The 15478-nt window shown below is 42.0% G+C and overlaps 1 protein-coding gene across 2 annotated transcripts in view; it reads left to right on the top strand.

Moving 5' to 3' along the window:
- The window catches only part of RAPGEF5 (Rap guanine nucleotide exchange factor 5), a 194368-nt gene that overhangs the window by 68494 nt on the left and 110396 nt on the right, over positions 1 to 15478 (top strand). Inside the window, exon 8 of one of the 2 annotated variants that reach the window (XM_038767565.1) lies at positions 4851 to 4976. In XM_038767565.1, coding sequence (XP_038623493.1) covers positions 4851 to 4976 — 126 coding nt within the window. Of the gene's footprint in view, positions 1 to 4676; positions 4977 to 15478 lie in introns of those variants that run through there. The other variant, XM_038767573.1, reaches the window with a different exon arrangement.

The raw sequence follows: 15478 nt of genomic DNA, 5'->3' as shown, positions 1-15478 counted from the left end.
AAGTTGGACACAGTCCCTGTCCCAAATGGGGCTCACAGTCTAAATCCCCATTTTACAAATGAGGAAACTGAGGCACAGAGAAGTTAAGTGACTTGCCCAAGGTCAAACAGCAGACAAGTGGTGGAGCTGGGATAAGAACCCAGATCCTTCTGACACCCAGGCCTGTGCTCTATCCATTAGACCATGCTGCTTATTGCTCTTCAGGATACTACTACTACTACTAATAATAATAATGGCATTTATTAGGCACTTACAATGTGCAAAGCACTGTTCTAAGTGCTGGGAAGGTTACAAGGTGATCAGGTTGTCCCACGGGGGGGCTCACAGTCTTAATCCCCATTTTACAGATGAGGGAACTGAGGCACAGAGAAGTTGAGTGACTTGCCCAAAGTCACACAGCTGACAATTGGCAGAGCCGGAATTTGAACCCATGACCTCTGACTCCAAAGCCCGTGCTCTTTCCACTGAGCCACGCTTGATAGTCTATGAAACATGGATGCCAGTTAGCTAATGGATGCCAAACTGTTAAAGTGATTAGGTGAAAATTCTCTCTTGTATTCTCAAAAGTAAATTTTAGCGCTGAAATCAGAAACTCGAGTGAATCATTTTCTCTCTCTTAATTATGAAAATATCAAGCTCTCAGAGAAGCAGCTGACATTTACTTTAAGTACCCTGAAACTCATTTAGCTTTTATCATCAAGTGCATTCAAGTTTCTTGATGCATATAAAAACATAGACCCATTCAGAAGGAAAAACATAAACTAGTAGGTAGAGATATTTTAATGTTCCCTTGGAAATCACAAGATTTAAGCTTGAAAATGTACATAAAGGGAAGGCTATCCCAAAGGGAAAGCCCTTCTCTTGAACTGCTTCCAGTTGCCATAAATTTGAGTCAGGGATCTTGAGCAGAAGGACCATAGCAATTTCAAATTTCTGTGGTGATATATAGGGAGAGAAAATATCTCGGTTCTAAACCTTCTAGGATATAAATTTGCCCTTGTCAGTGACCGGGGGGCCAGTGAAGATCAAAAGGGCAATCCATTAATCAATAGTATTTTCTTATTTTTTAAAAGCTTACTGTGTAGTTGGGGCAGTATAATTCAACAGAGTTGGTAGATACATTCCTTGCGCACCAGAATTGAACAGTTTAGAGGGGGAGACAGACATTAAAATAAATTAAAGATATGTACATAAATGCTGTGCAGCTGAGGGTGGGATGAAATAGCATGTGCTTAAAGGGTACAAATTCAAATGCATAGATGAAGCAGGAGGGAGAGTGAGTAGAGGAAACAGGACAATCAGGGAAGCCTTCTTATAGATGCTATTTTAATAAGACTTTGATGGTGGAGAGAGTGAAGGTCTGACATATATGAAAGGGGAGGGAGTTCCAAGCCAGAAGGACTATCTGGGCAAGGGTTCATTGACCATATAGACAAGATTGTGGTACAGTAAATAAGTTGGTGTTAGAAGAATGAAGCATAGAGATTGGGTTCTAGTAGGAAATCAGTGAGGTAAAATAGGCGGGGACAAGGAAACTGAGAGATTTAAAACTAGTGGTAAGGAATTTGATGCAGAGGTGGATGGGCAACCACTGGAGTTTCTTGACTGGGGAGATATAGACTGAATGGTTTTGTAGAAAAAGTGATCCGGGCAAAAGACTGAAGTATAGATTGGAGCGGAGTGAGACGAAAAGCAAGGAGATCATTGAGCTGATGCAGTAGACAAGGCGGGTTATGATAAGGGCTTGGATCAGCAGTGCAGCAGTTTGGATGGAGAGGAAAGAGTAGATTTCAATGATGTTGTGAAGGTAGAACTGACTGGATTTGGTGACAGATTGAATATGTGGGTTGAGTGAGGAAGATGAATCAGGGATAATATCAAGCTTATGGGCTTGTGAGATAGTGAGGATAGCAATGTAGTCTCCAGAAATGGGAAAGATGGGGAAGGTAGGGCTTGTGTGGAAAGATGAGTTTTGTTTTGAAAATGTTAGGTTTGAGGTGTCAGAGAGACATTCCTGTAGATATGTTCTGATGGCAGGAGGAAATGTGAGACTGCAAAGTAGATTTGGTGTTTATCTGCGTAGAGGTGGAGGTTGAAGCCGTGGAAGCAAATGAGTTCTCCAAGGTAGTGGGTGTAGATGGAGAATAGAAGGGGATCCAGAACTGAGCCTTGAGGGATTCCCACAGTTGGATGGGGGGAGGCAGAGGAGGAGCCTGCCAAAGGGATTGAGAATAAGTGGACAGAAAGATGAGGAGGACAGAAGATGAGGAGAACCAGGAGAAGGCAGTGTCTGTGAAGTCAAGGTTGGATAATGTTTCCAGGAAAAGTGGGAGGGCTACAGTGTTGAAGACAGCTGAGTGGTCAAAGAGGATTAAGATGGAGTAAAGGCCTTTGGCTCTGGCAAGAAGATTATTGGTGACTTTAAGGCAATTTCTGTGGAGTGAAGCAGGTGGAAGCTAGATGGGAGGAGGTCAAGAAGAGAATTGGAGGAGAGGAAGAGAAGCGGTCTGTCCTAGTGGAGAGAGCATGGGCCAGATATGCTACTTACCTGCTGTGTGACCTTGGGCAAGTCACTTAACTTCTCTGTGCCTCAGTTCCCTCATTTGCAGAATGGGAATTTAGTATTCATTCATTCATTCAATCATATTTATTGAGTGCTTACTGTGTGCAGAGCACTATACTAAGCGCTTGGAAAGTGCAATTCAGCAAATAATAGAGATAATCCCTACCCAACAATGGGCTCATGTTATGTCTGTAATCCCCAGCACTTAGTACAGTGTTTGACACCTAGTAAGGCTTGACAAATACAACTATTAATGCTATTATTAAGTGGAGGCAGCAGGTTAAACAACTCAGTAAATTGGGAGCGAAGGGAGATGGGACAATAACTGGAGGGAGCAGTGGGGTCAAAGATGTTGTTTTGAGGCTAAAACCTTGTTTTAGATTGTTTAGGGATGTCTGAAAGCGGTGGGGAAAGAAGCCTGCAAAGTAAAGGGTTGAAGATGATGGTCAGGGAATTGGCAAGTGTTTGATAAGGTACGAAGGGATATGGGGTTGGGTAGAATAATATGCTCCTTTCTCATTTAAGCCACTCAAGCTATTGATGCAGTGTGTTTGGCTTTTGTTGTTTCCACTTTATAGACCTAGCGACTTAGACCTCTGGCTCTGGACAGGGCTTAGGAAGTTAGCTGCTACACTAGTACCTTTTTAAAAAATTACCAAATGCTTACTCCAAGTCCTGCTCTGAGATTTGAGGATCCCCCTCCCTGAAACTGCATTTGAAATATTGTGTTGCTAAGATGTCATTATACTCATCATTAGAACAGATAAGCCATGACACAAATCTTTAAACAGAGTACTGCTTTCAAAAGAAGGAACACTTAGGGTTTTGTTTTATTAGTTTACTAATACTCTTAATTTCATAAAGACCAGCATGTCTGTAAGCACTGATTTGCAAATTCTTAAACTTATTGTTTTGGATTAAATAGTGCTAATGCTGCCAAATCCAGCTTCAGATTCTACTGTTAGATACATGTGTAACCATGTGTAACTGGGAACTTTGTGTAAGTATCTAAGGTTGAATCTGATCTTGGGGCTGTCCTTGATACAAGAAATATAAGAGAAGCAGCGTGGCTTAATGGAAAGTGCTGCACGGGCTTGGGAGTCAGAGGATGTGGGTTCTAATCCTGGCTCTGCCACTTGTCTGCTGTGTGACCTTGGGCAAGCCACTTAACTTCTCTGTGCCCCAGTTACCTCATCTTTAAAATGGGAATTAAGACTGTGAGTCACGTGGGGCAAGCTGATTACCTTGTATCTACCCTAGCACTTAGAACAGTGCTTGGCACAGAGTAAGTACTTAACAAATAACATTATTATTATTATTGATTTTATTTTACCCAATATCAGGTGTAATTTTCAAATGTTAGCAATATGAAGCATCATTCCACAGTTTTAGGTTTTCAATTAAATTGATCCCAGCTTTTAAACAAGTTTTTTTTTTTACTAGATAAAGCTTTAAAGATAACCTTACCCTTATGTGTCTATTTGAAACTGTAGAGGAATTTCACTAATTCCCAATAGTAATTTTAGTTATGAAAGGGAGTAAATGACTTGTGGTTTTTTATAATTTCAATTAATTAATTTTGGTATTTGTTAAGAGCTTTCTATGTGCAAAGCACTGTTCTAAGTGCTGTGGGGATACAAGGTACTCAGGTTGTCCCACGTAGGGCTCACAGTCTTAATCCCCATTTTACAGTTGAGGTAACTGAGGCACAGAGAAGTGAAGTGACTTGCCCAGCGTCACACAGCAGACAAGTGGCGGAGCCGGGATTAGAACCCATGACCTCTGACTCCCAAGCTCTTACTCTTTCCACTGAACCACGTTGCTTCTGTAAAGCAATGCATGCAAGAAATCTTGTGGTGGAGTTAAAGAAACACGAAGTTCCTTGTGTTATTTTTAGAACTCTGTATCACTTCATCCTTTTTTGCCAGAGTTGTTCCTGACTAACTTTCCCATGAGCCTTTAACCTCTTTCTATGCTCTGTTGATGTAACAGGAAGCAGGCTGACAAGAACAAACAAATAGTAGCATATCAGGCACACACATAGTGCCGGCCGATTTAGTTAGCCCTGCCCTTCACTCTGTTCACATAGATACATTAATCATCTGTGTTTCACGTTCTCTACTGGTGCTTTCTCAAGAAGCAATGATATAATTTCACATCGGCAAAGAGCAGTAGTGAAATTAGAGCATCAGAAAAGATGAGCTTATTGTAAGTTTCATTTTGTGGCAGTGTCATGTCCTGGGACTGTGGATTTAAGTATATATTTGCGCTCTCTCCAACCCTCAAGGCAGGGGTGATGTGCAAGCTACAGGAAAGAGATGACATTGGACGGATCGAACTGGTCCAGAAGCTGGCGAGAGAAAACTGCCACTTTTTGCAGGTGGACAAAAAAGAGCCCGAGAAACCCGAACAAGTAAGATGTTTTTCTCTGGTGGGTAGCTATTGGAAGGGAAGGGGAATTTTAATATCTTGTTGTCTGTCTTAAGAGATGGGTCTTGAGGTAGCCCTAAAGAATGGAAGAGGAATCATTACCCTGTAGCTCTCGGCTAATGGGCTACAACAGGGATTTTGAGTGAAATTTGCTGTCATCCAAAATAACTCACACCACCATCAAGAAAGGTCAAATTTCAGTAGGTCTGAAGCATTTCTTGATCTGGTTTGCTTTTCGAGGCTCTTTTGCCCACATCAGCCAAGGGTCTCTTCCAGTGAGGTAGGCTAGTTGGCTGATGCATGCTTTCCTAAATAAAATTTAGGTTTTATAATTTAATAATAAGAAGAAGAACTGTAATTAAGTGTTTACTCTGTGCCAAGCACTGTGCCAAACGTTTCAGTACATATAAGAGAATCTGATTAAGCATAGCCCCTGTTCCACATGGACTCTCAGTCAAAGAGATAGGGAATATGTATGCATTCTTAAGCAATTTGGATTTCATCCGTAAATCAGTACTACATTTTGGAAATGTTTATACCACTTATCCATTCCCCTGATTGTTTTTAAGAAGCACCCAGAGAGGATAATGGCTGGAAATTGCTTTAAGGAGTGTAGATTGCCGAGCCCCTGTGGTATTTGCACAGAAAATGTTAGAAAGCTTTTCGACAAGGCTCACCAAGAAGGGAACCAAAAGGGCGTTTTTCAACAGCCTATGATACTGTGCATTCAACAAGAGTGTTATTGTCTCACTTTGGTGAAAATTGGAGGCAAGGAGCAATCTGCTCATTGCTCCTGAAAGCAGTTATTCAAATGGTGACTCTGCCCTGAATATGATTTAAAATGCCAGTTGTCACGCTGGTAGTACAATGTAGCCACTTTCTTCGGCCCCAACTGTTGTTTGTTTACTTTTCTGTTTGTTTGAAATACACTCTTGTTAGGGGGCAGAATCAAAGATTTTTTTGGGGGAAAAGAGCCTCTAGAAAGAGTCTGTACCGGGGTTTTAACTGTCTAAAGCCTGCTGTTTTGTTTTGGGTCTAGAGGGGATTTTCCCGCCTCAAATCCATCCACCCTAATGGGAGAGCCTGAAAAACAAGGGGGAGAAAGAAGAAGTTAAGAAGATAGCATGTGCTGCTCTGTTTAATAGCACAAAAGCTCCCATTTCTTTGGGGAAAGTAAAAGTTGTAACATCAGGTGTTGTAAATCAGGAGGATAATTAAGCAGCTTCAAATCCTGGTAATTTAAATCCCTGCATGTGTGATGGGCTCACAGAGGGCAACTGAAAGAATCAGGTACTTTTAGCTTGGGGGGTAATGTAGGAGAGTTTAAATACAGCTTAAATCACATGAAGCACCATTTGTTTTTGAACTTCTTTAGTGTTTAAAAATAGAATTAGAGAGTTATGGGCAACTAAAAGGAATAGCTTTACTGTAACTGCAGGTGTACTGTTGTTGAAACGATATAAATGGAGACTAGAGCTGTGTGTGGTGATTCCTGTGTGAATTTGTGTTTGTTGGGTATGTGTTTGCATGATAAGAAAGACACTAGGGAAATTATTTGGTCTAGTGGATAAAACAAATGGCTAGGAATCTGCAGACCTGCGTTCTAATCATATCATCTTCTTTGCTGCCACTTCAAGATTAAAGCTCTCTGTGCCTTGCTTTAAAGTCTGCAAAATGGGGATGCTAAATTTGTTGCCACTTTCAGGAATTTCCCAAGGATTCATGGCATGATGTTGAAAGTACTTGGGTTCCTCAGAGGAGGAATAGTATTTCAAAATAAAAGGTGGTATTATGAGTTTTTTTCCCTCCTTATATAAACCTTGCTGTAGTGCTGGAAGCAAGGAAATATATGAACCACTGGGATTTTTCTTCTTGTGTGGCATTTTCTCAGTAAACTGGATTTTTAGTAGTTTGCCTACCAGCAGGATGACACTCATTGAATTATGGGACTCTTACTGGCTCTTTCAAGAATAATGAACTCTGCTTGTATGTGAAAGGGATATGGAAACATATGCTGGTGCTGATTAAAATCTACTTATAAAGACCAAAAATCATGGTGGTGTGCATATTTTAATCTGCTGTTAGGGGCTTCTTCCCTACATCAAGCATCTGTGGGCAGTGTATCAAATTTCTCTGTGCTCATGGAAGTTCATTCCATGTTTCCATTTTCCCCATCATGCCGGTGGTGTTCAGATTCAGTGGCATTCAGCCATATTTTTTATAAACTGACTTTCACCCCCACCCGCTGAAATATTCCTTCCTCCCTTTGTAGAAAGCGGTTTAAAAGTCACTATTGTATAGAGGAATCATTTGCTCCATCAAAATGTATCCTTTCAGCTTCCTCTGCCTTGAATTGTATTCCTTTTCCAGTGACATTACCTCACTCGTTCTCATATCGCGCTTTAGTAACTGGAAAGAACTCCAAGGTCACACTCCAGCGAGGGGCAGCAGTAAAGCAATGGTTGGACACAGGCTTCCTGAGTCCTGTCCATTGTTCTTTCATGAAATTAGCCCATCTCCCCAATTCTAGGAAACAATATTCAACTTGCTAAATTTGCCCCAAATTGAAGTAGGAATGGTTCGGTTCGATAGGCATCCTTTTGATTGAAAACACTCAGCTCTGCTGTAATGTGTGATCGTAGTATGTGTTTTTCATAAATTTTTGCTAATTCTATTTATTTGTATTGATGCCTGTCTACCCCCTCTAGACTATAAACTCGCTGTGGGCAGGGAATGTCACTGGTTATTGTTGTATAGTACTTTCCCAAGCACTTAGTACAGTGCTCTGCACACAGTAAGTGCTAAATAAATACAACTGAATGAACGAATGAAATGTATTAAGGAAAAAAACAGCTTGTGTTCAGGAACTTGACATCACACTCTGAATTGTATGAAATCCAAGCTACTGCACAAAGACAACTTCCATGGCATTGCTATGAACTGTCTGCTTTATAGGGCATTTTTCCATAGTAAATCACACATAGTTTTGCACTTTTGCTCACTTTCATGGAACTTTGGTCTGTTACTCCTCTTCCTTTCAAAGCTGGAAGCAGCTCAGTCAGCAAAAGCTCCAGCTTGGGCTTTGAACTCTGCAATGGTAGGTATGGAACTGCATGCACAAAAAGCCACAGAGCTTGATTGATAGGGGAGGCTTTGGAAGGGTTACTGCCATAGAAAGCCATGTTGCAGTGAGGGATTTGGTGAGGGAGATGGCAGGGAAGAAGCAGTGGTGGGTGGGCTGTGGCCCAGATCATTTCCTTAAATTCAGTATGACCTTAGTTCTCCAGACAGCTCAGAGTAGAACCCTTTGTTGAGCAGTGAGGATTGTTGTACTCTGTTGGACTTTCCCAGATGCTTAGCACTTTTTTGCTCATTTTTGCCTAGTGGAAAGAGCATTCATTCATTCAAATGTATTTTTTTGAGCGCTTATCATGTGCAGAGCACTGTACTAAGTGCTTGGGAAGTATAAGTTGGTAACATATAGAAATGGTCCCTACCCAATAGCGGGCTCAGTCTAGAAGAGACTGGTTCTAGAAGAGACTAGTCTAGAAAAGACTAACATGGTTCCAGGAGTCAGAGGACCTCGATTCTAATCCCAGCTCTGCCAGTTGCCTGCTGTGTGACCTTGGGCAAATCATTTTACTTCTCTGTGCCTCAGGTCCCTCATAAATAAAATAAGGATTAAGATGTGGGACAGGAACTGGGTCCAACCTATCTTGTATGTACTGCAGTGCTTAGTACAATGCCTGGCATATAGTAAGTGCTGCTTTGAGCCATACCATAAAAAAAAATTTGCAGGCAGGTGCACAATGACTCCAACTGATAATAATGATTAACTGGGGTTCCTAGGCACCTTTTCAGTAGTAGCATTTATTGAGTGCCCACTTGGTGCAGTGCACTGTACTGAGCTGATTGGGAAGAACTAAATAATGAAGTGCCACATTCCCTGCCCACAAGGAGCTTATGTTCCAATGGGTGTAATCCAACCCAGCCTCTACCCGTGTTATATCTATGGGTTTCAGGGTCACTGGCTTATTCACTGGTTTCTCGAAGTATCACTGTCTCCTGCAGAGGTGACCCATACTGAGGAGAATGCTAGTCAGGGGAAAGGAAAACCAAGATTCCTGGATTGCTATCCTCTAGACTGTAAACTCACCCTCTAGACTGTAAGCTTGTTATGGGCAGGATATGTGTCCAACACTCAGTGGTATTGTACTCTCCTAAGTGCTTAGTACTGTGCTCTGCAAGTAGTAAGTGCTCAATAAATACCATTGATTGATTCATTGGTGACTTCAGTGTCCCAGGTGGCCTTTTTTCTACTTTTGGGTGATGGCAGGAGTTTCAGGTTCCCAGAATACCCCTAGGCTATTCCTGCCCATGCCTCATGCACAATTGATCAGTCGTATTGAGCGCTTACTGTGTGCAGAGCATTGTATTAAGCACTTGGAGAGTACAGCATGACAGAATTGGCAGACATGTTTCCTGCCCACAATGAGCTTACCGTCTAGAGGGCAGCAGGAGCACCAGGAGAAAGGGGCAGTTTTCTGAGCTCCCATATCTAGTACCATCAGACTCAAACCCCAGCAGTTCAGTATATCCAGAGAGGCTGTTGCTGGAAGCCTGATGGTTGAGATCTTACTGTGCCTTTTTTGTCTTTTTACTTTGGGGGCAAAAAGTCAGTTAATCTTATTTATTGAGCACATACTGTGTGCAGAGCACTGTACTAAGTACTTTGGTGAGTGTAATACAAAAATAGACAGCTTTTCCTGCCCTGATCTTAAAAGTAGGACGAGAATTTTCCCTTGCTTTTTGGCTCAGTTCTGAAGAAAAGCGTTCCTCTGCCAAAAAGATGTGCAGTTCTTTTATAGTATATTTAAAACCTTAGCTTTGTGGTTGATTTGCTTATCTTCTTAAATTGGTGAACATTGCGATTATTAACATGAACCATTAGCATAACAGCCCATTCTCTGCTTTCCCTAGGGTATTTTTGAAATACATAAATGGAATGCATAATTGCGGTGTCATAGACCAACCTAAAATGGAAACGTAGAGATTGACTTTTTATTTTCTGAAATTCCAGCTGCATAGTCACTCATGCATAAGCATTCTGTTCTTCTTGTAATGCTTAATATTCAGAATTATGGAACATTTGTAAAATCAGATTGTCCAGCCCTTATATATTGAGAACAGATTGAGCATTCTGCACTCTAAGAAAATTGTTGGATCAAGTGATGCAAGATATTACATGGAAATTTGCTTCCCAGTGAATTTCTCTTGGATTCATGTTTTTTTCTTTGGGTGACTCAAATGTGAGATATTTTATGCTTGAGAATAATGTGGTCTGAGTAAGTGGATGGAGCTTTAAAGCTACACTTCTCACTTGATGATAGTATTTTGTACTATCATCATTGTATTATTGTATAGCAATGAGATGACGTAGTATCTCATGAAATTAAAAATGAAATTCTTTATTGAAAAGGTGAGCTTTTACCTGCTAGCAATTTGCTGACTATAAGAATCAATTATAGGTCTGATTGCATAATCTTCCCTTCTATAAGAAATTAATGTATTTCATGCTTTGGTGACCATTAAACATCTTAAAGAACAATGTTTTCTTCCAGACTCCACAGACTCTGTCATAAAAAAGATAACACTTATTCCAGAACTTCTTGAACACTATTAATACATGGAATTGTTTTAGGTAAAGGTTATTTTACCTATGCATAATTGAGTTAAATGTTCTTCATTGGTGGTACTGGAAATTCAAATGTCCCCCTCCTGCCCGCTTTGTTCTAAGATAATCGATCCTGTTAATAATGGTTTGATAACAAACATCCCTGAAGAAATTGTCAAAGCTCAAGATATTCGTGGACACCCAGGGCTATTGTGCTGACCAGTGAGGCTGGTCTGGGATATGTCATTGAAGTGAGTGACAAGGGAAGCAGGGTGGCCTAGTGGTAATAGCATAGAGTCGGGAGTCAGGGATTCTGGGTTCTAATCCTGGCCCTGCTACTCATCTGCTTTGTGGCCTTAGGTAAATCACTTAATCTCTCTCTCTCTCTCTCTCTCTCTCTCTCCCCCCCCCCCCCCCTCTCTCTCTCTCTCCCCCTCCCTCCCTCCCTCCCTTTCTCTTTTGTTAAACACTTACTATGTGCCAGGCACTATATTAAATGCTGGCATAGATATAAGATAAGCAAGTTGGACACAGTCCCTGTCCAACATGAGGCTCACCGTCTTAATCCCCATTTCACAAGTGAAATAAATGAGGCACAGAGAGATTAACTGATTTGCCCAAGGTCACACAGCAGACAAGTTGCAGAGCTGGGATTAGTTACCTTACCAGTACCTTAATCTGTAAAGTGGGGATGAAATATCTGTTCTCCCCAAGTCTTAGACTGTGGGCCCCGTATGGGACAAGGACTGTCTCATCCAAGTATCCTGTATCTATCCCTCTGCTTAGCTTAGTGTGTGGCACACAGTAAGTGCTTAACAAATGGTACAAGTATTATTACTATTGAGACTGTGTCTCCTCTTGGCTTCATGGGGGCTCCTTGTAATTTTGAGGAAGTTAGATCAGAACTGGAGCTGCTTACCAAAATCCATCTGCTGTTCTAGGACAATCTGGAGATTGCCGACAAGCTAAACACTACTTGCCTAAGACTATCTGAGCCTTCGCTGCAAAGGTTGAGGAGTTTTCATTTCTAAGGGTCTTAAATTTCAGAAGGCCCTCTATTTCATGTCTTAGAAAATGGAAGGAGAATAAATTAGAAGTTCTGTGCAGGCTAGCATGATAAATCTGTACTTTAAAGAGATTGGAGTTGTCACCTAACCTGCTGAAATTTGTCACTTACTGGGTTCTTTCCATTAGAGTGTTTGCTGAATGAAATGGAGTGCATAATCCTGGGTAAAAGTAATAATAATAGTAATAATGATGGCATTTGTTAAGCGCTTACTATGTGCAAAGCACTGTTCTAAGCGCTGGGGGGGATACAATGTGATCAGTTGTCCCACGTGGGGCTCACAGTCTTAATCCCCATTTTTACAGATGAGGTAACTGAGGCTCAGAGAAGTTAAGTGACTTGCCCAAGGTCACACAGCAGATTTGTGTTGGAGCCGGAATTCGAACCCATGACCTCTGACTCCAAAACCCATGCTCTTTCCACTAAGCCACGAATAGTAAGGAGTTGAACTTCATATTAGGTCTGAAGTTCCTGATGGGCCTGAAATCTGAAGCTGATCCATGGCTAGGTCATGGAAGAGTGGCCCTGGAGTGATGAATAACTGCAACGACCTTTGGTATTAGACTGAAAAATACTTCAAATACTGCTGATTTGGGGTTTGGAGTGACATCATTGAATCACCTCACATATTGTGCCAGGATTAGAACCCAGATCTTCTAACACCCAGGTCCAATCTCTAACCATTAGGTCATGCTGTTTTGCAGCATCTCCACTACTTCTGTGCTGGTCCAGGCACTTGTCATTCTGAGCTGACTGTTGTATTAGCTTCCACAGACTTCCCTGCCTCCAGTCTCTCCTTTCCAGTCTAGATCCTTTTACTAAAATATCATTTTGAACATATCTTCCCACGCCTCAAAACCCTCCAATGGTTGCCCATTCATCTCTGCATGAAGCAGAAACTTCTCTCCATTGGGCTGTATGATGCTGTCAGCTCTCTCCCACTACTTATCTTTGCTCCTCTCCTACTGTATCCCAGCTGTCATGTTTAGCTCCTCTCAAGCCAATGTACTCACTGTACCCCCTTCTTGGCTCTTTTGCCACTGACTTTTTAGTGATGGTATTTGTTAATTGTCATTCAGTCATTCAATCATATTTATTGAGCGCTTACTCTGTGCAAAGCACTGTAGTAAGTGCTTAAGTGCTTACTATGTGCTAAGTGTAAGTACTAAGCCCTGGGGTAGATACAGAGAAGCAGTGTGGCCCAGTGGAAAGAGCCCGGGCTTTGAAGTCAGAGGTCATGGGTTCAAATCCCAGATCCACCAATTGTCAGCTGTGTGACTTTGGACAAGTCACTTAACTTCTCTGTGCCTCAGTTACCTCATCTGTAAAATGGGGATTAAGACTGTGAGCCCCCGTGGGACAACCTGATCACCTTGTAACCTCCCCAGCACTTAAAACAGTGCTTTGCACAAAGTAAGCGCTTAATAAATGCCATTATTATTATTATTATACAAGATACTCAAGTTGGACACAGTCCTTGTCCCACATGGGGCTCACAGTCTAAATTGGAGGGAGAAACAGGTATTGAATCCCCATTTTACAAATGAGGAAACTGAGGCACAGGGAAGTTCAGCTACTTGCCCAAAGTCACGCAGCAGAGACCCCTTACACTCTCTCCCTTCTGCCAGGAGCTCCCTCTTCCTTCACATTTGGTAGTCCACTGCTCTCCCTATTTTCCAAGCCCTTCTGAAATCACATCTCCTCCAGAAGGCCTCCCCTGATTAACCTCTCATTTCTCTACCCAATTCCCCTACATCCTGTCATTTCAGCCTTTCTGCACCTCCAAAATACTTGGGTACTCATACTCTCTCTTTTGTTCCTATGTACATATCTTTATACTACATTGCTTCCCCTTACCTGTAACACAGTTTAGTGTCTGTCTAGATCGTTAACTTCTTGAGGTCAGGGATTATGTCTCCTAATTCTGATGTGCTCTCCCAAACTCTTAGTTTAGTGCTCTTAGTGAGCACTCAGTAGGTAATATTGATTGATTTTCTTTGTTTTGACATTAAATTTCACTAGCTCCCAAAAAGATTTCAAAGTTCATTTAGTTCTTTTTCTTACCTTCCTGACTGCTCAATGGGTTGGAAGAAGCAGGGGACGGAGGAATCTATCTGAAGATATGCAGTCTGGTTGTGTCCCGTGGAGGACTCTCCTTCCTCACTCCTCTCAGATTTCTCCTCTGGTGGCAACTTTTCCATCAGTAGCCATTTAAACTTCACAATCAGCATGGGGAACTGCAGTTGACTATGTTTGTGACATTGGCCTCCGATAGGGAGACAATTACTAATAATTATGGTATTTGCTACAGATGAGGTAACTGAGGCACAGTAGCCATTTAAACTTCACAATCAGCATGGGGAAATTGCAGTTGACTATGTTTGTGACATTGGCCTCCGATAGGGAGACAATTACTAATAATTATGGTATTTGTTAAGTGCTTACTTTGTACCAAGCACTGTTCTAAGCACTGGGGTGGGACAACCTGATTACCTTATATCTACCCCACAGTCTTAATCTCAGTTTTACAGATGAGGCAACTGAGGCACAGAGAAGTTAAGTGGCTTGTCCAAGGTCACAGAGCAGACAAATGGCGGAGCTGGGATTTGAACCCGTGTCCTCCGACTCCCAAGCCCGTTATCTTGCCAGTAAGCCATGCTGCTTCTCCAGTTACTAGTAGAGTGAAGCTGTTGACCTTTTCCCTCTTGGGGCAATACTGCAAGGCCTAGTGGATAGAACATGGGCCTGAGGGTCAGGAGTCATGGGTTCTAATCCTGAATCTGCCACTTTTTTATATCATCATCATCATCAATCGTATTTATTGAGCGCTTACTATGTGCAGAGCACTGTACTAAGCGCTTGGGAAGTACAAATTGGCAACATATAGAGGCAGTCCCTACCCAACAGTGGGCTCACAGTCTAAAAGGGGGAGACAGAGAACAAAACCAAACATACTAACAAAATAAAATAAATAGAATAGATATGTACAAATAAAATAAATAAGTAGAGTAAAAAATATGTACAAACATATATACATATATACAGGTGTTGTGGGGAAGGGAAGGAGGTAAGATGGGGGGATGGAGAGGGGGACGAGGGGGAGAGGAAGGAAGGGGCTCAGTCTGGGAAGGCCTCCTGGAGGAGGTGAGCTCTCAGCAGGGCCTTGAAGGGAGGAAGAGAGCTAGCTTGGCGGATGGGCAGAGGGAGGGCATTCCAGGCCCGGGGGAATATAGCATTTATTAAGCGCTTACTATGTGCAAAACATTGTTCTAAGCGCTGAGCACTGTTCTAAGTGCTGTGTGAGCTTGGGCAAGTCACTTTACTTCTCTGGGCCTCAGTTACCTCATCTGTAAAATGGGGATTGAGACTGTGAGCCCTACATGTGTCCAGCCCAATTGCTTGTATCCAGCCCAGAGCTTACTGCAGTACCTGGCAACACTTAACGAATACCACAGTTATTATTATTATTCTGGACTCATAGCATCCACGATTGAGGAGAGGATAGCCTTGTGATGCCAACCCTCCTTTTCCCTCCTTGCTCCTTCTTTTTCCAACCCATGCCAATCTCCTGGAGTTAGGTGATTGAAATCACCGTGTCAAGTGTTCCTTGTGGCTGCTTTCTCTTTTTAGACCTTCATCCTTTTCCTTTTTGAGCGAGCACTTTCCTAAACTCTTCCCATTACATTGTAAGCCCCTTGAGAGTAGGGATTAGGTCTACCAACTCTATTGTATTGTACTCTCCCAA

Source organism: Tachyglossus aculeatus, chromosome 2 (genome assembly GCF_015852505.1).
Source record: "Tachyglossus aculeatus isolate mTacAcu1 chromosome 2, mTacAcu1.pri, whole genome shotgun sequence".
Taxonomy (NCBI): Eukaryota; Metazoa; Chordata; class Mammalia; order Monotremata; family Tachyglossidae; genus Tachyglossus; species Tachyglossus aculeatus.
This window is presented reverse-complemented; position numbering and strand designations above follow the sequence as displayed.